Source organism: Physella acuta, unplaced genomic scaffold (assembly GCF_028476545.2).
Source record: "Physella acuta isolate Inbredline_101_S28 unplaced genomic scaffold, ASM2847654v3 ptg000076l, whole genome shotgun sequence".
NCBI classification, from domain to species: domain Eukaryota; kingdom Metazoa; phylum Mollusca; class Gastropoda; family Physidae; genus Physella; species Physella acuta.
The window spans coordinates 738241-762715 of NW_026731596.1; the positions used below are offsets into that span (position 1 = coordinate 738241).

The following is a 24475-nucleotide window of genomic DNA, read 5'->3' on the forward strand; positions in this document are numbered from 1 at the left end:
TGACATGAAACATCACCCTCTAGACTGACATGAAACATCACCCTCTAGACCCACTGACATGAAACATCACCCTCTAGGCCACTGACATGAAACATCACCCTCTAGACTGACATGAAACATCACCCTCTAGACCCACTGACATGAAACATCACCCTCTAGACTGACATAAAACATCACCCTCTAGAATGACATGAAACATCACCCTCTAGACTGACATGAAACATCACCCTCTAGACTGACATGAAACATCACCCTCTAGAGTGACATGAAACATCACTCTCTAGACTGACATAAAACATCACTCTCTAGACTGACATAAAACATCACCCTCTAGGCCCACTGACATGAAACATCACCCTCTAGACTGACATAAAACATCACCCTCTAGACTGACATGAAACATCACCCTCTAGGCCCACTGACATGAAACATCACCCTCTAGACTGACATGAAACATCACCCTCTAGGCCCACTGACATGAAACATCACCCTCTAGACTGACATGAAACATCACTCTCTAGACCCACTGAAACATCACCCTCTAGACTGACATGAAACATCACCCTCTAGACTGACATGAAACATCACCCTCTAGACCCACTGAAACATCACCCTCTAGGCCCACTGAAACATCACCCTCTAGGCCCACTGAAACATCACCCTCTAGGCCCACTGAAACATCACCCTCTTGGCCCACTGAAACATCACCCTCTAGGCCCACTGAAACATCACCCTCTAGGCCCACTGAAACATCACCCTCTAGGCCCACTGAAACATCACTCTCTAGGCCCACTGAAACATTACCCTCTAGACTGACATGAAACATCACTCTCTAGGCCCACTGAAACATCACCCTCTAGGCCCACTGAAACATCACCCTCTAGGCCCACTGAAACATCACCCTCTAGGCCCACTGAAACATCACCCTCTAGGCCCACTGAAACATCACCCTCTAGGCCCACTGAAACATCACCCTCTAGGCCCACTGAAACATCACCCTCTAGGCCCACTGAAACATCACCCTCTAGGCCCACTGAAACATCACCCTCTAGGCCCACTGAAACATCACCCTCTAGGCCCACTGAAACATCACCCTCTAGGCCCACTGAAACATCACCCTCTAGGCCCACTGAAACATCACCCTCTAGGCCCACTGAAACATCACCCTCTAGGCCCACTGAAACATCACCCTCTAGGCCCACTGAAACATCACCCTCTAGGCCCACTGAAACATCACTCTCTAGGCCCACTGAAACATTACCCTCTAGACTGACATGAAACATCACTCTCTAGGCCCACTGAAACATCACTCTCTAGACCCACTGAAACATCACCCTCTAGACTGACATGAAACATCACCCTCTAGACTGACATGAAACAGCGCCCTCTATGCCCACTGAAACATCACCCTCTAGAATGGCATGAAACTGCGCCCTCTATGCCCACTGAAACATCACCCTCTAGAATGACATGAAACATCACCCTCTAGACCGACATGAAACATCACCCTCTAGACTGACATGAAACATCACCCTCTAGACCGACATGAAACATCACCCTCTAGACCCACCGAAACATCACCCTCTAGACTGACATGAAACAGCGCCCTCTATGCCCACTGAAACATCACCCTCTAGAATGGCATGAAACTGCGCCCTCTATGCCCACTGAAACATCACCCTCTAGAATGACATGAAACATCACCCTCTAGACTGACATGAAACATCACCCTCTAGACTGACATGAAACATCACCATCTAGACCGACATGAAACATCACCCTCTAGACTGACATGAAACAGCGCCCTCTATGCCCACTGAAACATCACCCTCTAGAATGGCATGAAACTGCGCCCTCTATGCCCACTGAAACATCACCCTCTAGAATGACATGAAACATCACCCTCTAGACCGACATGAAACATCACCCTCTAGACCGACATGAAACATCACCCTCTAGACTGACTGAAACATCACCCTCTAGAATGACATGAAACATCACCCTCTAGACCGACATGAAACATCACCCTCTAGACTGACATGAAACATCACCCTCTAGACTGACATGAAACATCACCCTCTAGACTGACATGAAACATCACCTTCTATGTCCACTAAAACATCACCCTCTAGACTGACACGAAACATCACCTTCTATGTCCACTGAAACATCACCCTCTAGACTGACATGAAACATCACCCTCTAGACTGACATGAAACATCACCCTCTAGACTGACACGAAACATCACCTTCTATGTCCACTGAAACATCACCCTCTAGACTGACATGAAACATCACCCTCTAGACTGACATGAAACATCACCCTCTAGACCGACATGAAACATCACCCTCTATGTCCACTGAAACATCACCCTCTAGACTGAAATGAAACATCCCCCTCTAGACTGACATGAAACATCACCCTCTAGACTGACATGAAACATCACCCTCTAGACTGACTGAAACATCACCCTCTAGAATGACATGAAACATCACCCTCTAGACCGACATGAAACATCACCCTCTAGACTGACATGAAACATCACCCTCTAGACTGACATGAAACATCACCCTCTAGACTGACATGAAACATCACCTTCTATGTCCACTAAAACATCACCCTCTAGACTGACACGAAACATCACCTTCTATGTCCACTGAAACATCACCCTCTAGACTGACATGAAACATCACCCTCTAGACTGACATGAAACATCACCCTCTAGACTGACACGAAACATCACCTTCTATGTCCACTGAAACATCACCCTCTAGACTGACATGAAACATCACCCTCTAGACTGACATGAAACATCACCCTCTAGACCGACATGAAACATCACCCTCTATGTCCACTGAAACATCACCCTCTAGACTGAAATGAAACATCCCCCTCTAGACTGACATGAAACATCACCCTCTAGACTGACACGAAACATCACCCTCTAGGCCCACTGAAACATCACCCTCTAGGCCCACTGAAACATCACCCTCTAGGCCCACTGAAACATCACCCTCTAGGCCCACTGAAACATCACCCTCTAGACTGACATGAAACATCACCCTCTAGACCCACTGAAACATCACCCTCTAGGCCCACTGAAACATCACCCTCTAGGCCCACTGAAACATCACCCTCTAGGCCCACTGAAACATCACCCTCTTGGCCCACTGAAACATCACCCTCTAGGCCCACTGAAACATCACCCTCTAGGCCCACTGAAACATCACCCTCTAGGCCCACTGAAACATCACTCTCTAGGCCCACTGAAACATTACCCTCTAGACTGACATGAAACATCACTCTCTAGGCCCACTGAAACATCACCCTCTAGGCCCACTGAAACATCACCCTCTAGGCCCACTGAAACATCACCCTCTAGGCCCACTGAAACATCACCCTCTAGGCCCACTGAAACATCACCCTCTAGGCCCACTGAAACATCACCCTCTAGGCCCACTGAAACATCACCCTCTAGGCCCACTGAAACATCACCCTCTAGGCCCACTGAAACATCACCCTCTAGGCCCACTGAAACATCACCCTCTAGGCCCACTGAAACATCACCCTCTAGGCCCACTGAAACATCACCCTCTAGGCCCACTGAAACATCACCCTCTAGGCCCACTGAAACATCACCCTCTAGGCCCACTGAAACATCACCCTCTAGGCCCACTGAAACATCACCCTCTAGGCCCACTGAAACATCACTCTCTAGGCCCACTGAAACATTACCCTCTAGACTGACATGAAACATCACTCTCTAGGCCCACTGAAACATCACTCTCTAGACCCACTGAAACATCACCCTCTAGACTGACATGAAACATCACCCTCTAGACTGACATGAAACAGCGCCCTCTATGCCCACTGAAACATCACCCTCTAGAATGGCATGAAACTGCGCCCTCTATGCCCACTGAAACATCACCCTCTAGAATGACATGAAACATCACCCTCTAGACCGACATGAAACATCACCCTCTAGACTGACATGAAACATCACCCTCTAGACCGACATGAAACATCACCCTCTAGACCCACCGAAACATCACCCTCTAGACTGACATGAAACAGCGCCCTCTATGCCCACTGAAACATCACCCTCTAGAATGGCATGAAACTGCGCCCTCTATGCCCACTGAAACATCACCCTCTAGAATGACATGAAACATCACCCTCTAGACTGACATGAAACATCACCCTCTAGACTGACATGAAACATCACCATCTAGACCGACATGAAACATCACCCTCTAGACTGACATGAAACAGCGCCCTCTATGCCCACTGAAACATCACCCTCTAGAATGGCATGAAACTGCGCCCTCTATGCCCACTGAAACATCACCCTCTAGAATGACATGAAACATCACCCTCTAGACCGACATGAAACATCACCCTCTAGACCGACATGAAACATCACCCTCTAGACTGACTGAAACATCACCCTCTAGAATGACATGAAACATCACCCTCTAGACCGACATGAAACATCACCCTCTAGACTGACATGAAACATCACCCTCTAGACTGACATGAAACATCACCCTCTAGACTGACATGAAACATCACCTTCTATGTCCACTAAAACATCACCCTCTAGACTGACACGAAACATCACCTTCTATGTCCACTGAAACATCACCCTCTAGACTGACATGAAACATCACCCTCTAGACTGACATGAAACATCACCCTCTAGACTGACACGAAACATCACCTTCTATGTCCACTGAAACATCACCCTCTAGACTGACATGAAACATCACCCTCTAGACTGACATGAAACATCACCCTCTAGACCGACATGAAACATCACCCTCTATGTCCACTGAAACATCACCCTCTAGACTGAAATGAAACATCCCCCTCTAGACTGACATGAAACATCACCCTCTAGACTGACATGAAACATCACCCTCTAGACTGACTGAAACATCACCCTCTAGAATGACATGAAACATCACCCTCTAGACCGACATGAAACATCACCCTCTAGACTGACATGAAACATCACCCTCTAGACTGACATGAAACATCACCCTCTAGACTGACATGAAACATCACCTTCTATGTCCACTAAAACATCACCCTCTAGACTGACACGAAACATCACCTTCTATGTCCACTGAAACATCACCCTCTAGACTGACATGAAACATCACCCTCTAGACTGACATGAAACATCACCCTCTAGACTGACACGAAACATCACCTTCTATGTCCACTGAAACATCACCCTCTAGACTGACATGAAACATCACCCTCTAGACTGACATGAAACATCACCCTCTAGACCGACATGAAACATCACCCTCTATGTCCACTGAAACATCACCCTCTAGACTGAAATGAAACATCCCCCTCTAGACTGACATGAAACATCACCCTCTAGACTGACACGAAACATCACCTTCTATGTCCACTGAAACATCACCCTCTAGACTGACATGAAACATCACCCTCTAGACTGACATGAAACATCACCCTCTAGACTGACATGAAACATCACCCTCTAGACTGACATGAAACATCACCCTCTAGACTGGCATGAAACATCACCCTCTAGACTGACATGAAACATCACCCTCTAGACCCACTGAAACATCACCCTCTAGACTGATATGAAACATCACCCTCTAGACTGACATGAAACATCACCCTCTAGACTGACATGAAACATCACCCTCTAGACTGACATGAAACATCACCCTCTAGACTGGCATGAAACATCACCCTCTAGACTGACATGAAACAGCGCCCCCTACTGGCCTTGATACCACACGTGCACGCAACACGTCCACTCGCGGACTATACCCACGCCTTTGCTCTGATCTTTTTCTTGCAATCAAATTGACCTCACCTGTAGGTTCTCCACCTCTAATAAGTTCCAGAAGTTACCTGTGTAGACTACCGGTTCCCACCATCCCCACCCCTCAAGAATTTAAATTCGTTCCACGGGAAAACTGACACTAGTGATCTATCCCGCAGAGTTCATTCCCCCCTGCCTCACCGTGTCGGACGCTGAGTTACCGAGCGTGTGTAGTATTGTTTTTATCAGTCACGTGGTCTGGTGTTTATGAGACGGGCAGCAAAGTATGACCAATGCGCCTGATAGGCCTGTTTAAACGGCCGGTGTGTCTGGCGTGCAGGTGAAGACCGTCCCGCCTCGCCTGACCCAGTAAGACACCAGCAGACAACCGTTGCGTGTGTCAGCCGTGTTTTGTGTAGTCACCCTGTACGGAAGATTTCAACTTTTTAAATCAAGTGGGATTTTTTTTTTCATTGGATTAATTTTTTACGTTGACAACAAGTTGATAAGAGATTTGGCGTCGGTTTAATGTAAGTAGATCAAACGTAGTTAGTTAACGAAATTAATTAGGAGACATGTAAGAAAGAATTTAAACATCGCATTAGAATGGAAGTTTGTCGTAACTCGATCTAACGCTAAAAAAATCTGGCTGTGAATGTTACAGTCAATGAACGTCTGCAGGTCAGGGGTATCTGGTAGTGGGTAGTGCACACTTACCTGAGAGGTACAGGAACACAGGTGTGTTTACTGTCTCAACAAAACCCGGCTTATCATAATATGTCACATAGTGTGTGTCATGTCATGTGCTGTGTATTCACTCATCATATCAATTAATATCATCATATGAATAATTATAATTAAGTGCGTGTGAGTTTCTTACAAGTCTTCTTACATTATAATAATATAATAATTAATAATTATGTTTGGGCTTGAATAGTCGTCGATTTTGTTTATTTAAGGGCTTTACAATTAAGCCTACATGTATGGTATATAGTGTGTATAAGTAATGTTTATCTACTAGAATCTATATATAGCCTATTTGAATAGGTGTAATTAAAATACAATAGGCCTACTGTCTTACAAGCTATACTACACGTACAGGCCTAGATCTAGAAGCAGCGTGTATATTCTTTAATTGCTTACCTGCTGTATCTATTATATAAAGTTGGTAGGCCCTCAGGCTATAAAATTTAAGTGTTAGTGGTACATTATCTAAAAAAAAAAAGAACCTTTTGTTAAAGGGCAATTTTAATTAATTTCGGTTACAATTTATTTTGATTTGCTTATTTGTTGGAATGGAATTAAAATAATTAGAGCAACAGTTGTGCTGTAACTTTTGGACAGAAACATTACCGGTGACATTTTTAAACGGTGTGTGCTATGTGAACTTTATCTGCAATCTACTCAGTGATTTGCACACGGCGCTGTTGTTATTTATTCAAATTGGCCCGTACGGAACTGTCGCCTGCGGCCGTACACTGGACCTAACATGTTTGTAGCGGCACAAGTGAGATAACCAGCAACTAATCTCGCATCGTCGTGGATCAGACTACACTTGGTCTAGATAGTTACATCAAATTATGGGATTTTACGGTAGTGGTGCCTGCAGTGGCATACGACTGAAGTGATTCGCTAACACATTAGGCTAAATCTGCTGATACACTAGGCTAAATCTGCAGTACACTAGGCTAAATCTGCTGGTACACTAGGCTAAATCTGCTGGTACATTAGGCTAAATCTGCTGGTACATTAGGCTAAATCTGTTGGTACACTAGGCTAAATCTGCAGTACGCTAGGCTAAATCTGCTGATACATTAGGCTAAATTTAACCACGGAACAAACACAGCGTGTAGAGGATCTGTAGAGCGACACTTTCCGCCTGATTAACCGTAGACATATTGGTGTACTTGATACGCGTCAACGACCACTCGAGCTAGCGTCATTGCCCCAAGTGGCACGCTATGTTCCGTGGTCCGTGGTACTACATCTGTGTTGTGGTGCTACATCTGGTCTGTGCTGTGGTGCTACCTTTGTGGTATGACATGGGGCTGATTTTAATGATGCCATTACTGGGATCTCCCAGAGACAGACCAATCCACTCAATGACGGACCAATCCACTCAATGACGGACCAATCCACTCAATGACGGACCAATCCACTCAATGACGGACCAATCCACTCAATGACGGACCAATCCACTCAATGACGGACCAATCCACTCAATGACGGACCAATCCACTCAATGACGGACCAATCCACTCAATGACGGACCAATCCACTCAATGACGGACCAATCCACTCAATGACGGACCAATCCACTCAATGACGGACCAATCCACTCAATGACGGACCAATCCACTCAATGACGGACCAATCCACTCAATGACGGACCAATCCACTCAATGACGGACCAATCCACTCAATGACGGACCAATCCACTCAATGACGGACCAATCCACTCAGTCAATGACGGACCAATCCACTCAGTCAATGACGGACCAATCCACTCAATGACGGACCAATCCACTCAATGACGGACCAATCCACTCAGTCAATGACGGACCAATCCACTCAATGACGGACCAATCCACTCAATGACGGACCAATTCACTCATTGATAGACCAATCCACCAGTCAATGACGGAGAAATCCAGCCAGACCAATCCACTCATTGATAGACCAATCCACCACTCTACTCTGTTTGTGTAGATAATTTGAAGGGCCAGGTATCAAAGGCTTTCCCCTACGGTGGGTATCTTATCCTGTGACTCATCTATCCTGTTGTGTGTTGAGTGTCGCGACCTGCGTGTTAAGTGTCGCTACATGTGAACCCTGGTAACTACACCACATGGTTAGTGTTTTATCCGATGTGATCCGTGAATAACCACGACATACCTGTGGATGACCACGACATACCTGTGGATGAACACGACATACCTGTGGATGACCACGACATACCTGTGGATGCTTGTGGATGACCACGACATACCTGTGGATGACCACGACATACCTGTGGATGAACACGACATACCTGTGGATGACCACGACATACCTGTGGATGACCACGGCATACCTGTGGATGATCACGACATACCTGTGGATGACCACGACATACCTGTGGATGACCACGGCATATATGTGGATGACCACGGCATACATGTGGATGACCACGGCATACTTGTGGATGACCACGATATACCTGTGGATGACCTTAGACATTATACAAGATTGTTGCCATGGTTACCATGTTTTTAAAATTAGACCCATGTGATATCAAATGACCATACTCTAATATATAAAAGCCCAAGTGCGCACTTCTCTCTCTTTCTCTCTCTGTCCGTCACATATTTCTCAAGGCTATGAGATCAGTATGTTCAGCAATATATGGAGAACTTAATGATACCGACTTAAAAAAAAGAATATTTTGGATGTACTAAATGTATAAACTAAGTTTTATTTTAAGACGGAAAACTAAAATAAAGCCATATTGACGATTGAATCTAGAATGTAGAAACACATCTTTAATTATTCAGCCGGAGAAGTGTTTATGGTAGTGATAAGAACCCTCTAGAGAGCATATAAGTTACACAAAAACTTTCACTGGCAAAGTAAATGACGTCACATATAACATATAGAAAAATATAATTATGAAAAAGTGTTAATAAAAAGTAAATCTACGGAAAGAACACAACACTTATGTCGACTTCTTCAATTTTAGAAAATTAAGAAACGAACTGTTTCATTCACATTTGATTTAGATCAAGACGTACGCTATGACATTTATACTTTTCTGGGTCAAAATAAAAATTAGTTTAACAATACAAGAAATAACCAATGTCCTGACCCCCACCTGGCCATAACACCTTGTTTATACCTGACCAAGTAATTACCTGTTTGTATTTGATTACCTGGTCGTAGTGATGCTGACGTCACAGAGTTAATTGCCAGAGCTGGCCGTAATCAATAGAACTTTATGGCTTCATAAATGCGTCATCACATACGTCATTGTAGTTTCTTGATGGACATGGTGGGTTACCGCTGAATGTTATAGGCTCTGGGTTACTTTATAATGTTATAGGCATTGGGTTACCGCAGAATGTTATAGGCTCTGGGTTACTTTATAATGTTATAGGCATTGGTTACTGCAAAATGTTATAGACGTTGGGTTACCGCATAATTTTTTTTAGCCATTATTGGGCTTCTGCTGAACGGTATAAACATTGGGTTATTGCAGTAACTTATAAATAATATATGTGTGTAGAACATACTTCCCATTTAAAATCTGTATAACTGTTTAAAAATCTGATTAATTTCCGTCGGTCTTCCTGTTTTTAATCTTCTACTTGTGCTAATTTATTTTTAGCCGTGTCGGATATGGGCCCGATAGAAGTGTCGTCATCAATCCCAGATGACCTCCATTTGACCTTGTCCTGACGTGTGGCTGAAGTTTCCTTGAGGCCCAAGGACAAAGGCTGGAGCTGTTTATGGGAGTGTGCACCTTTTTCAAGCCAATCAGCAATTAGCGTTTCGTTAGAGCGGTGCTTATGTCCTCTGAGTCATTGCTGTCAATTTAAAAGTTATTTTTAGGCCTAACCTACAATCTATTGAATGTGTAGTTAGACTGATAGGTGATGATGCACATCCTCGACAGTGACGTTTTATATATATATATATATATATATATATATATATATATATATATATATATATATATATATATATATATATATATATATATATATATATATAAAATATGCATGAGCCCTATATATGCAGATGAAATCTCGGCCTAATTTATATCGGTAAACACTACCACAGACAGCCATATATTTAGTTTGGTGACAGTTTTGTCTACGAACATCGCTGGGTCATACAACATTGCTGGGTCATACAACATTACTGGGTCATACAACATTGCTGGGTCATACAACATTGCTGGGTCATACAACATTGCTGGGTCATACAACATTACTGGGTCATACAACATTGCTGGGTCATACAACATCACTGGGTCATACAACATTACTGGGTCATACAACATTGCTGGGTCATACAACATTGCTTGGTCATACAACATTGCTGGGTCATACAACATTACTGGGTCATACAACATTGCTGGGTCATACAACATTGCTGGGTCATACAACATTACTGGGTCATACAACATTAGTGGGTCATACAACACTGCTGGGTCATACATACAACATTGACATTGGTGTTGATTGGGTGTTGGGTTTTATGTAAGACTGTGTGTGTGAGTAGGGGGGGGGGTCTGAAGGCTGAAATAAAATCCGTGCCATTGTTTGACATCACTGCCAGTGACACACCAGTGACAGCAGCACACCGTCTGACGCACCAACCCCTGCCACCACCTAGCACCCTCCCCGTGTGCACCAACCCCTGCCACAGCGGGGTCTGCTATCACCCCCCCCCCCCTCCCCGTGTGATTGTGTTCCACATCCGTCGAGTTTAGCCTAGCCTAGTCGCGATGCAGGACCGATAACTCAGGTTTACTTACCGCCACCGCTGGGAGTATAAGGGAGCTAACCAAGAAATTATCACATCACTGTCGTACTTGTTGTTTGATCCCCGCTGTTAAAGTCAGGTAAATCAATCTGCTGTTTGAAATTAATTACCTCATCGATAACAATTTCAATCATGATGTGTTGAGGCCTACATTGATCCGTCCTCTCGATTACACAAAATCAATAATGGGGTTTTAAACTCACGTTTTTGTTTTGTTTACAGTTGTGTCTCGCGTGCATGACGTCAGGGACCCAGGATTAGCAGGCTGGCGCCATGAGACCAGACCAGGATCGAATCTGTTCCAGCCGATGAGACCGCAGCATGAAGCGAGTTCAGGCGCTCGTCACAGGCAAGAAGAAACAATGCACCAAGTTGCCCACCCCCGCCCAGAAGGGGGCCAAAACCCCACCCTCCCCGGGGCCGCCTGCTCCTGGAATGTCAAAGACGAATTCTAGCAGCGACCGTCGAGAGAACCCGCCATCTTCTGCCGGTGCCATTAGTCCAACGGCCAAGGCCGGTACCAAGATTCCAGGTAACTGTTTGATTTACCTGGGTCATCTCCCTTACCTCTAGATAGCTCAGACCGTAGCATTAAAACATGTACGTCTTAGATGGTGGATACATATGTTTAAAATATTATTGCAGATTATGCAAATAAAAGCAATACATCTTTAGTCTTATACATAGAGGCATTTGTGTCTCTAAAAAGCTTCCTATCACTTCCCACAACACATAAGTTGATGTTATATGTGTGAATGACGACACTGTCATATTAGTTTCATGACACTATGTTTAGTCTAATAAACCGACTGATAGATCCTTGGACGTGGGTCCTCTGGGTCAAACGATTTTTACATGGGTCAAACGACAGTTACATGGGTCATCAATATCTCACTGTTGACGCTATTATTGTCTCTTCCATAAGTGGTGACCATATTTGAGTGGTATCTTATATTTGAATGGTGACCAGACATTTAAGTGGTGACCATATTTGAGTGGTGATCTAATATTTGAATGGTGACCAGACATTTAAGTGGTGACCATAATTGAGTGGTGATCTAATATTTGAATGGTGACCAGACATTTAAGTGGTGACCATATTTGAGTGGTGATCTAATATTTGAATGGTGACCAGACATTTTAGCGATGACCAGTGACCAGATAATTGAATGTTCAGCAGACATTAGACCCGATATGAGTGGTGACCCAACGCGTGCCCCCCCCCCCCCCCCCGTCACTACGCGAAATATCGCAGGTATTTCTAACACCAGTTGAAGTTCAGTTTCTTTTATTTTACAACCAGTACACTACCTCGCCACTGTGCAGCTTTGAGAAAACATTTCACACAGACACAATAGATAAACAGTCCCTCCTATAACTAGGCCTAGCCTCAAACTTTCTGTGTTCACCGTACACACACCCCCCCCCCCCCCCCCCCCCCCGTGTACCCAACAACCTCCACACATGTTGTTCCCGCACCTCACAACTGTAACTTTGTTCCTGCAGTTGACGACAATGTTCCCTCTTGTCCCCGCCAACAATGTTCCCTTCTGCTCGCTGTTCCAGACACGATTCCTGTTCCTGTTTATCTTGCTAGCGGGGTCACGTGACAGAGAGACAACCATCTACCCTCCCCCCCCCCCCCCCCTCCCCACTCACACACACAAGCTTTTTCTTGTTGTAACATGGTCTCTACCTGGGGGTAGGATGTTGGTGGGGGGGGGTGTAGCATGGGTAGGTTGATGTGGCATGAAGATAACCATCTCCCCCCTCCTATTCCCAGACAAACTATTTCTGTGTTAACATCACCTTACTACTTGCAGACGGGGGTGCTTGTGGGAGGAGGGGAGAGGAGGGGGTGATGTATGCTCAACAAATGGTAGTATGATTACAGACATTTAATTGGCGACTGACTATGACGTAATTGATGAGGACGTGTATGGTTGATGCACCTCTCTCTTGCCAAACAATTAAGTGCTGCCTCCATAGGCACTAGAGAGAGGAACTTTCGCAGTCACAGGTACCAGGTTATGTTGGTGGTCGAGAGTCAGCAGGTTTCTGTAGAACAACCTCCAACCACTTTTCTTGTAGGACAACCTGCACCCAACCACTTGCAAATAGAACAACCTGTAACCAACCACTTGCAAATAGGACAACCTGCACCCAACAATCATGAAAATGTACACGTCAGAATGCACGTGTACTCACGCAGCAAACCCAGCACGTGGCTAGTGTGAGCGAATGATCCCACACAGATTAGCACGCGCATGTGAGTTTATCTTATGTAAATACACCACTCCCAGCTGTTCTGTAGGCCACAATGGTCTGAGCCATAGCCTTGAGCCATCAAATTGTGAGCCACCCCGATAAGAGTAGTCTTGATGTGGAAAATATACAAAAATGTTTAATTGGGAAACTCCTTTGTTAATTTTAACGAGGGATCTTAATTTTTCAACTTTAATGAGGAAACTCAATTATTTATTTTTATGTGGAAACTTAATTGTCAGCTTAATTGGAACACCCAATCGTTAATTTAAAATGGGGAACTCAATTGTCAACTTTAATAAACACACTGGAATTTTAGCCGACTCGTTTTAGACAACCAGGTTTTGCCAAAACAAATATAACAATTGACAAACAGACATACAAACCAACAAGCCAACCCACAATCCAAGTAGAAAAAAATATGTAAAAATAAACGTTATAAAATCAAGCTTTAAATGCACGAATAAAACTTCAGCTAAACTTGAAAAAGTATGTTCGACAAAATCTGTTGAAAAAATTTCTGGAGCGAACAACAGTGTGTGTTTTGCTAAAGAAATTTCTTGTTTGGATTTTCTTGTTTTTAATCCCTTACGAGTTTGTTATTGTAAGTTTTTTAAATTTATCTTTATTACCACTCATTTTATGCCAACGAAAACGAAAGTTAAATTATTGCTGAGCTGGTATCTCAACCGACATTTTGTACTAGACCATTCCACATTTGTTTCCTTCTTTTAAACACCCCCTCCCTCCCCACCAGATTACCTTTTGAATTGTTACTTTTTGTCTGACTGGCCAAGAAAACGGCAATGTTTACAGTAGCTCTATGGTTCAATAGCTGAACGGTTTCAGCAGCCATTAAGTCGTGACGTCACACTTGCAGCCATAACAATGGCGACTGGCGTCTGCAGCTTGTAACTGTGAGGGGGGGGGGGGGGGATTCACAGAGGTGACTTCCGCTTGTAAATGAGGTTCAAAGGTTAGAGCGTCAGCTACGTTATAGGTGGAATTTTAATTGGACTGAGTCAGCACTTATTCTCCGTGACAGACGCTGTGTATGACAGACGTAAACGACGCATACACGACGCTGTGTGACAGAAAATAACAGACATGCTACATGCTGTATGACACACTACATACTGTATGACAGACACACTACACAATGTATGACCAATATGCTAAATGCTGTATGACAGACATGCTACATGCTGTATGACAGACATGCTACATGCTGTATGACAGACATGCTACATGCTGTATGACAGACATGCTTCATGCTGTATGACAGACATGCTACATGCTGTATGACAGATATACTACATGCTGTATGACAGACATGCTACATGTACTCCATGCTGTATGACAGAAATACACCAATCAGCATGACTGACACAACAAGCCTGTAATAGATGATGCAATGAAGCCGTTACAATAAAGAATGGAGCGTGTTGAGGGGAGGGGGAAGTAATGTGGGGCCCGGGGGTGGGGAGCTAGAGAGGAAAGACAGGTCATACATTTGTCAGGCTCATGTTTCGCATGACAGCTGTCTCTTACGTTGAATTAGGCAATCTTCAAGGTCGTGGCTTAATGGCGTTTTTGTAGCCTTCACTTACAACCACATCCCACACACCACACCACATCACATCTCACAACCACTACCACCACATCCCTCAAATACAACATAGCCACATACCATAACCACAACCACATCCTATAACTACAACCACATCTCATAATTACAACCACATCCCATAACTACAACCACATCCCATAATTACAACCACATCCCATAACTACAACGACCACACCAGCCCCACCACCACACCCACCCCCACCACCACACCCACCCCACAAACTATGTAACGATCTTCCACTCATCTACCCCAGTAGTGACACTCACACGTGACATGACGTCTCCACACATCACACACATGTGACACTGACGTCATGCTATACCTGACACTGCAGTGACACATTGACGACACACAGCAGTGACACACTGACCTCACCCCATTATCTCACATCTTTATGCGAGGTCAATTTAAAACAGCACAGTTGTGAAAAGGTGAACACACTAAAACAGAAGTAGCACACCGCGTCATCCCGACACACCAGTTTCATTACGTCACCGGACACACTCTGCTACACATGACGTCACACGACACTACCCTACATCACTACACAGCACACCTCACCTGTTTAACCGTTACACAACCGGACGATCGATATTTATCGAACCACACACAATAGTCTGAGCAAAAACAGTACTGGTGTTTCCTTACCCCACCTCAGTCAACAATACACGGCTAACACAAGCCCATGGTTCCAATCAGCGCCGGCTTCAATGGGTTATCGGAATTGAATGGGTTATCGGAATTAGCCACGATGACGTAGATGTGCGCTGCACATATCGAGTTTTCTACTATCTGGTCGTCGTTCTTGTGTCGCCTGCCGCCTGCTCCTGCCGCCTGCTCCTGCCGTCTGCCCCGTCAGACGATGGTCGAGCACGGGTCAGAGCATGAAGAAGTTTCGCCTGTGTGAGCGCCATGGAGGCGTGTCCTCGTGTTTTAGACTACAGCTGTGTGGACGTAAGTTGGCAACGATTTTATTTCTTGGGGCAGGCGAGGTGGAGGGGATCGATGCTCGCGTGTTTAGGGGTCAGGTGCTTCAGTGCTGATCTGTGGGGGGTCAGGGGTCAGGTGCTGCAGTGCTGATCTGTTGGGGTCAGGTGCTTCAGTGCTGATCTGTGGGGGGTCAGGGGTCAGGTGCTTCAGTGCTGATCTGTGGGGGGTCAGGGGTCAGGTGCTGCAGTGCTGATCTGTGGGGGGTCAGGGGTCAGGTGCTTCAGTGCTGATCTGTGGGGGGTCAGGGGTCAGGTGCTGCAGTGCTGATCTGTGGGGGTCAGTGGCTTCAGTGCTGATCTGTTGGGGTCAGGTGCTGCAGTGCTGATCTGTGGGGGTCAGTGGCTTCAGTGCTGATCTATGGGGGTCAGTGGCTTCAGTGCTGATCTATGGGGGTCAGTGGCTTCAGTGCTGATCTGTTGGGGTCTGGTGCTTCAGTGCTGATCTGTGGGGGTCTGGTGCTTCAGTGCTGATCTGTGGGGGTCTGGTGCTTCAGTGCTGATCTGTGAGGGGTCAGGGGTCAGTGGCTTTAGTGCTGATCTCTCAGTGTGTGGGGGGTCTGGTATGGTGGCATTGCGGGGCTATATCTATCGTTAGTTTGGTCTAGTGGGTTAGGTCGTGTGTGGTTTGATCTTTAGGGCCTTTTTGACTACCTATTATAGGTGCCGATTAATAACGTGTGTTAGTTATAATTTAGTCCATAGCTTAGTACTAGGAGGAAAACTGCGCCATGTACATGTAAAGCACTGTATGTATTGTCTATATAGTATACGGTATTAGCTAGTGGGGTGTGTCTAGCTAGTGGTTCGATTCGTGTGACGCTGTCACCACTATGTACAACATGTTGATCTGACCCTATCACCTGTGTGTGTGTGTGCGTATGTATGTACATCTGTTTCTTCCCACCAGCAGCCAATATAAATTGTGGAAGATTAGGATCAAATCGTCCTGTACTGTGGCATCTGACGAGTGCACCAATGAGTTGACATTTAACTTGGTGAGAACATTGGTGGCCAGTGTATCACTGAGCCCCACCCTCTAGAGACAGGGGTGTTTAACTGAGTGGGCCTTAGTAAAGAGGGCCTTAGTACAGAGGGCTTAAGTACAGAGGGCCTTAGTACAGAGGGCCTTAGTACAGAGGGCCTTAGTACAGAGAGCCTTAGTACAGAGAGCCTTAGTACAGAGAGCCTTAGTACAGAGGGCTTAAGTACAGATAGGATGCGGGCTTATTAATTCTGGTTGTTGACAGTCGCTAGGAAATGAACACTCGTAATTTCTCGGTCCACCTCCACCCTACCCTGCTCATATATCGCTCACCTCAAGAGGTGGGTTACCCCCTCCCCCTCCCCCCCCCCCCCCAGCAAACAGATGTCACTGGGCCAGTTTTCTACAACTGGTGTCTCATGAGCCACTCAGCTCTTTAAATAAACGGCTCTTTGTGTAGAAAAATATTTCAGATGGCTCTTTACTCACATGTTGATTCTGCTTGTTTGGCCGTCATTTAAGGGGGGGGGGGGGTCAGTACGTTGAGCTGATAAGCTTGACCCCGACCCCCCTAATCTACAGACTTGCTCCAGTAACTAGGCCATGAAACCACCATGACCCCATCCAATACAAACCACGTGACTGGGAGTAGGAAGACAAGCAGACGATATGTAAATTATGCGCGTCAGGTGGCGGGAAATGAACAAACGTCATCAACTCACCTGAGTCAGACCTGCATCCTACGTCACCAGTCGCTCACCTAATGACGAAACTAATGCACTGACGTCACGAGTTCTCACCTGAGTGGATCACGTGACCGACATTGTTATCGTGACTTGGGCCAGTACCTGCGGCCGCAGATGTGAGCTGTTACACAAGCGTGTTGTGTGTAGCGCGAGTCGAGCAGTACTCACCCACACAGTCGGCGTGTTGTACTCGAGTGTTGTGTTGTGTTCGCTAGATGTGGATATACGTCTGACTCGGGTGCAATGTCAACTTTATGACAAATTTCAACTTTATGACAAATGTCAACTTGTGACATTTGAACTGACATTTGAGCCTTACAAATTATCATCCGCCAGATCTGTGGGTATTTTATCTTGTGAATGGAGTAGTGTATAGTTTTCTGCTCTGGACTTTGTGTTTTTATTCCAGTTGTGTATACTATTAAGGTGCGAGGTTTTTTTTTAGTGTAGTTGGATCATGTTATTATTGTAGTGTAATCGAAAATCCTTTGAGGTTTATCCGGATTAATCTGAAGCTTAGCGGTACGCGTTCGATTAAATGTAATCAAACATGTAAATTGGATGATTGTTCTAAAGATGGCTATAGTTAGAAGCACTTGAGATTAAACTAAATGTGCTGTGCTTATTTCGTCTAATGGTAAGGGAAATACGCGTTTTTTAAATATCTTTTAGTTAGAGGCTTTCGGGCAAATATGCTTATATCATTTAACTGTTTCAATGTAAAAAAAAAAGAACCCATCTACTTAACTTGTAAACGGGCCTATGATTCTTTATTATGTTCCATTATATTGTCTTATTAAAAAAATTATGTTACTGTGCCACAGTACAACTATTATTAGTTCCGAACGCGAAATTTATTTCCAGTTATCGAACTTTCCACTCAGCCACGCCAACAATCGACCAAACCGTCAAAATGTTGTATCTTTAAAAAATGGGTCTAACAGGAAGTTCAGAAATTCTAAAAAAAATATGCAGGCCTAAAAATAGAGGCTAAATATAGATCACCGTTAGACGAAATAAGCACTGTACGAAACATGAATAAAGAATGCGCTAAAATAGATTTACATGCTGGCCACGCCCAATCCGCAGCTGGACATCGTTTAGGAATCTGACGGCAGTGACCTTGAGATGGCCGACCTTAACGGCATGCCAGCTGTTCGTCCGGTTGTTGACAAGCACGTGGACAGGTGTGATGCCGTCTCTCACCTGCATCACACCTGTGCCTCACCTGACCACGGTCATCACAGCGTCACACCTGGTCTCAACTCAGGTCCTGGTGACATCAGCTTCAGGTGACGTCACGTCTAGGGGACTAGGTTCAGGCGACCTCACATCTATGTGACCTATCTATGTGACCTATCTATGTGACCTATCTATGTGACCTCACATTAATGTGACCTCACACTATGTGACCTATCTATGTGACCTCACATTAATGTGACCTATCTATGTGACCTATCTATGTGACCTCACATTAATGTGACCTCACACTATGTGACCTATCTATGTGACCTCACATTAATGTGACCTCACACTATGTGACCTATCTATGTGACCTCACATTAATGTGACCTCACACTATGTGACCTATCTATGTGACCTCACATTAATGTGACCTCACACTATGTGACCTATCTATGTGACCTCACATTAATGTGACCTCACACTATGTGACCTATCTATGTGACCTATCTATGTGACCTCACATCTATGTGACCTATCTATGTGACCTATCTATGTGACCTATCTATGTGACCTATCTATGTGACCTCACATTAATGTGACCTCACACTATGTGACCTATCTATGTGACCTCACATGTTTTGTCTGACGCGATTCTACGCCAGCTCATTAAACCGTGAATGAGAAATCGATACGTCATGATATCGATACGCTAACATGATTAATCGATACATGTGGGTTTCGATACGATGACATGGGACATTGGTACTCGGATAGATTGGCGACAGTCCCAAAATCAATCATTGGGTACCTGCAGGGGTGATCTAGACCAGGGGTCTCCAAACTTTTCAGCCCGAGGGCCGCATTAACTATCAAATATAAGTTCGGGGGCCAGAGTTTCTTCCAGCAGGCATCTCAATGGGGTGGCATTTTTCCTCAGCCACATACAACAAACATTTTTTTCAGTGGACAAAAAGATCTCCGAGGGCCGGATGAGATGACCTCGCGGGCCGCATCCGGCCCGCGGGCCGTAGTTTGGAGACCCCTGATCTAGACCGTTACACTGTCAACAAATGTTGTATAATGTGGGGGATATTGTTGTGTTATGTGTAAGGTATTGTGTGATTATAGGATATTGTAGTATACTGTTTTGGGTAATTTTAAATGATGTATGTATTATTGTTGTATGACACGTAGAGCATTGTTGTACCAATGGTGTATCATATCGGTCTCTAGATTGCCCTAGACTGTCACCAATCACACAATCAGGGGAAGCTAATCGCTACTGCCGGTCAAACAATCGTCTGCTCCATATATCGTATGTTGAAAGAGAGACCGATTTTTTCTGGGTTTTTAAAAAAATCGATTTTGGGAAAAGCCTTAGTGACGTCACCAGCCGTCTGCTAAGTTTCCTAGGCTACAGAAGACCGTACCTATCAGACGTCACGAACCGTCCACAGTTTGTAGTTGCCTAACCAGATGGCGCTGTACAATCCCCTGGCCGTATAAGGTTAACTGGCCATCGATCCAACGCTGGTATCGGTACGGCCAGCATAACCGATCGTTTTGTTTGGGTATCGATCGCTCTCAGCATTACGATACTGGCTAGGCTACAAGCGATCGCCCTCGGCATTACGATACTGGCTAGGCTACAAGCGAAACATCATTAGAGAGTAGCAGCCATCTTTAAATTGCTAGATTAATCAGTGCTGAAATATTTGCTTGCATCTCGCGTTTGTTTAGACTAGGCTTCAGGTTTCAAAGACACAACAACACTCATCAGTTATATCGGGCGGCTGTAACGTTGTAACGCGAGATGTCTTTACTTGCAGTAAATGTCGAGATTTCTTTACTCGCTCTATATGTCGAGATTTCTTTACTTGCTTTAAATGTCGAGATTTCTTGACTTGCTCTAAATGTCGACATTTCTTAACTTGCTCTAAATGTCGATATTTTTTTACTTGCTCTAAATGTCGATATTTTTTTACTTGCTCTAAATGTCGATATTTCTTAACTTGCTCTAAATGTCTATATTTTTTTACTTGTTCTAAATGTCGAGATTTCTTTACTTGCTATAAATGTCGAGTTTTTTTTTTTACTTGCTCTGCACTTGAAAACATCGATGCGAAATAGATGTTTTGATATTCTAATAATAAAAGCGACATTTTGTCCATTTGTGGGCGGACATTTACCACCAGGTGAGCACTGATTGTGTGATGGGGGGGGGGGGGGGGTCGGCTAACCCGATCGACGAGTTGTGCTAATACGTCAGCAGTTATGGACAGTTCCTCAAATTGGTAGCTGATGTTCCTTGTCTGTTCCTTCTCAGTTATTTATTTATTTTTTTGTAGACTAGCTCTGTCAGATGTGTATTCATGTTATGTAATGTCTTGTTACTGTGATGTTGCTCTAATATATCTACACTCGTTTTGTAGCTTCCTGTTCTCTATGTTCCCTTAATTTACTTTATGTTCCCTGTGAAATACTTCACTCTGTCTACACGTCCTCTTAAATTCAGTTCCCTGTAATGTTCCCTGTGATATAGCTCAAGTCCTTAATCTTCTGTTCCATTTTAAGTTCCCTTAATGTTCCCTGTGATCTAGCCAACTCCATTAGATGTCTACACAAGCGCCCGTAACCTACTGTTCCCTGTAATGTTCCCTGTAATGTTCCCTTAATGTTCCCTGTGATCTAGCTAACTCCATTAGATGTCTACCCAAGTCCCTGTACTCTCTAGATGCCAGCCTTTAACTGTATTGATCCACGCCACAAGTGCTGGTTTATTTTTTGTCAAGATTCAGTGCCAAGCTTTTAATCCGGTTTCTGTGATCTTTTCTTCTTGAAGATGTGTTGAAGTTATCCACGATATTTTAGAGAGCGTCAACACACATCTTCAACTAGAAAAGATGGACGATATTTAAATGTGTATAGAGAAGTAGACGCCACTGACGATATTTAAAATGTGTATAGAGAAGTAGACGCCACTGACGATATTTAAAATGTGTATAGAGAAGTAGACGCCACTGACGATATTTAAAATGTGTATAGAGAAGTAGACGCCACTGACGATATTTAAAATGTGTATAGAGAAGTAGACGCCACTGACGATATTTAAGATGTGTATAGAGAAGTAGACGCCACTGATTTAAAATGTGTATAGAGAAGTAGACGCTATCGACGATATTTAAAATGTGTATAGAGAAGTAGACGCCACTGACGATATTTAAAATGTGTATAGAGAAGTAGACGCCACTGACGATATTTAAAATGTGTATAGAGAAGTAGACGCCGCTGACGATATTTAAGATGTGTATAGAGAAGTAGACGCTATCGACGATATTTAAAATGTGTATTGAGTAGTAGACGCTATCGACGATGATTTCGGGGTTTTAATAAACACAAATTTTTTGGTTGACTGTGGGTGATGGTTCGCTCTGTGCTTTAACCACTGCACTAGTCCACCGTGCTAGTGATCCACCGTGCTAGTGATCCACCGTTCTAGTGATCCACCGTTCTAGTGATCCACCGTCCTAGTGATCCACTATCCACCCCCCGGGAGCGCCATGTTCTGCTGTGACGTCACCGATGCCAGCCAGTACAAACTGCTGCAGACAAGACGCGAACACAACCGACCGGAACACGCCCGGCGTCACCCGCGGAGGCCACACCACTCGTTCTCCCACACTGACGTCAGAACCCCTCTGACGTCACACACACCCCGACAGCTGGAGACCTTTGAGCGGGTGAGCTCGCCACGTGTGGTGTCACCACCACGCAAGCTCGCTGACCTCGACAGCGATGTGGCTAAACCGCCAACCACAAAAACCACCAGAAAACAAATCTACTCAAATACTACGAGAAGACCCCTTCCGGTAAATCCCACCAAACTCCCATCCCGAGATTTGAGGAGGTCAGCGACTAGCAGCAGAAAAGCTGAGAGCATGGAGGAGGTGAAGAGGGTGGCGAGTGGTGGCGCTGTCAGAAAACTGGTCACCATGGATACGGTTGGTAGAGCCGTATGTCCAGCTTACACGACCAGGCAACTGACCCCTGGGCTGGAGCGTGAGTACTAGCATGGCGAGTCTAGCACGTGACCCAGGTCCACTAACTGACCAAATCCTCACTGACCACTGGGTTGGACCGTGAGTACTAGCATGGCGAGTCTAGCACGTGACCCAGGTCCACTAATTGACCAAATCCTCACTGACCACTAACACTGATGTGACACATTAACATCAACTAATATAATTGCAACAGATCAAAGGTCACCCTGAGCCTTCACGAACCCACAAGACCCACAACACTTAGACAAAACAGAGTTGTGAAAAATTGAGCCGTACACCCCCTCCTACCATGTGAAGGTGTGTGTGTGGGGGGGGGGGGGCGCAGAACATCCTCCACCGCTGGCCACCCCTGCGCCGTTAACGAACGTTATGGTACCGAGTTTCACCTGCCCTCACCTGGAAGTCTTTGACTCCAGGGACTGATGCCGTTCATGTAAACAGATTTTATGGGAATTCCCAGCAAGAAGCAGACTTTACTGGAATCCCCACCGAGAAACAGATCCGCCTACCGGCTCCGGTAATTTCTGTATACAAACTGGCGACAAACATTGATTCAAAGAGGAATTTACCTGGCTGCCAACGGTCCTGACGGTACACCTATGTACTCACCTTACACGTGCATTCACACACGGATACCTGAAGTTGTAGCTAGGGTACTCACACGCGCAGTCGTACACTGACTTAGTGACGTGTGCACTTAACTGACGTGACGATACACCACAGGGTACTCACTGTTTCACGCGCACTCATCCAATGGCCCGTTCAGGTGTTTATACTTAGTGTACTCTCACATGCGTTAACTGACATAGCATACATCAAACTCACCCACCTACACACATCACAGCAAAACACATACACATATAAACTGACACACCTACACACATCACACACATTACATACACACATCACAGCTAAACACATACACACATCAAACTCACCCACCTACATATCACACCTGAACACACCTCCACACATCACACCTGAACACACCTCCACACACCACAGCAGTCCTGTTCTCTTATCAACCATTTGCTACCAGTAACCTGGTGTTGTGTTGGCAATCGACCCTCTCCCCCCTCCACCTTACAAACAGTCGTGTCATATTTAATGTCAAACAATCATCCCCTCCGCCAACAACCTAGTCGCCTCCCCACCCCTCCCCTCACATCCCCCCCCACCTCTACTCCTTCTCCAAGACTAAAGCTTGAAGCCACTCTACCAACCAAACACAATTACCTGATCTCACATCTTCTTCATCCTAAACTACAAAGCTT

At 45.0% G+C, this 24475-nt stretch overlaps 1 protein-coding gene across 7 annotated transcripts in view; it reads left to right on the forward strand.

The window, feature by feature from the left end:
• Positions 1-24475, forward strand: part of LOC131953643 (SRC kinase signaling inhibitor 1) — a 97109-nt gene that overhangs the window by 12384 nt on the left and 60250 nt on the right. For 3 of the 7 annotated variants that reach the window (XM_059316949.1, XM_059316975.1, XM_059316958.1), the window contains exons 1-2: positions 6129-6346; positions 11565-11874. In XM_059316949.1, the coding sequence (XP_059172932.1) occupies positions 11664-11874 (211 nt within the window). In that variant the 5' untranslated portion in view covers positions 6129-6346; positions 11565-11663. Of the gene's footprint in view, positions 1-6128; positions 6347-11564; positions 11875-16087; positions 16193-24475 lie in introns of those variants that run through there. The other 4 variants (XM_059316967.1, XM_059316932.1, XM_059316940.1 and 1 more) reach the window with 3 other exon arrangements.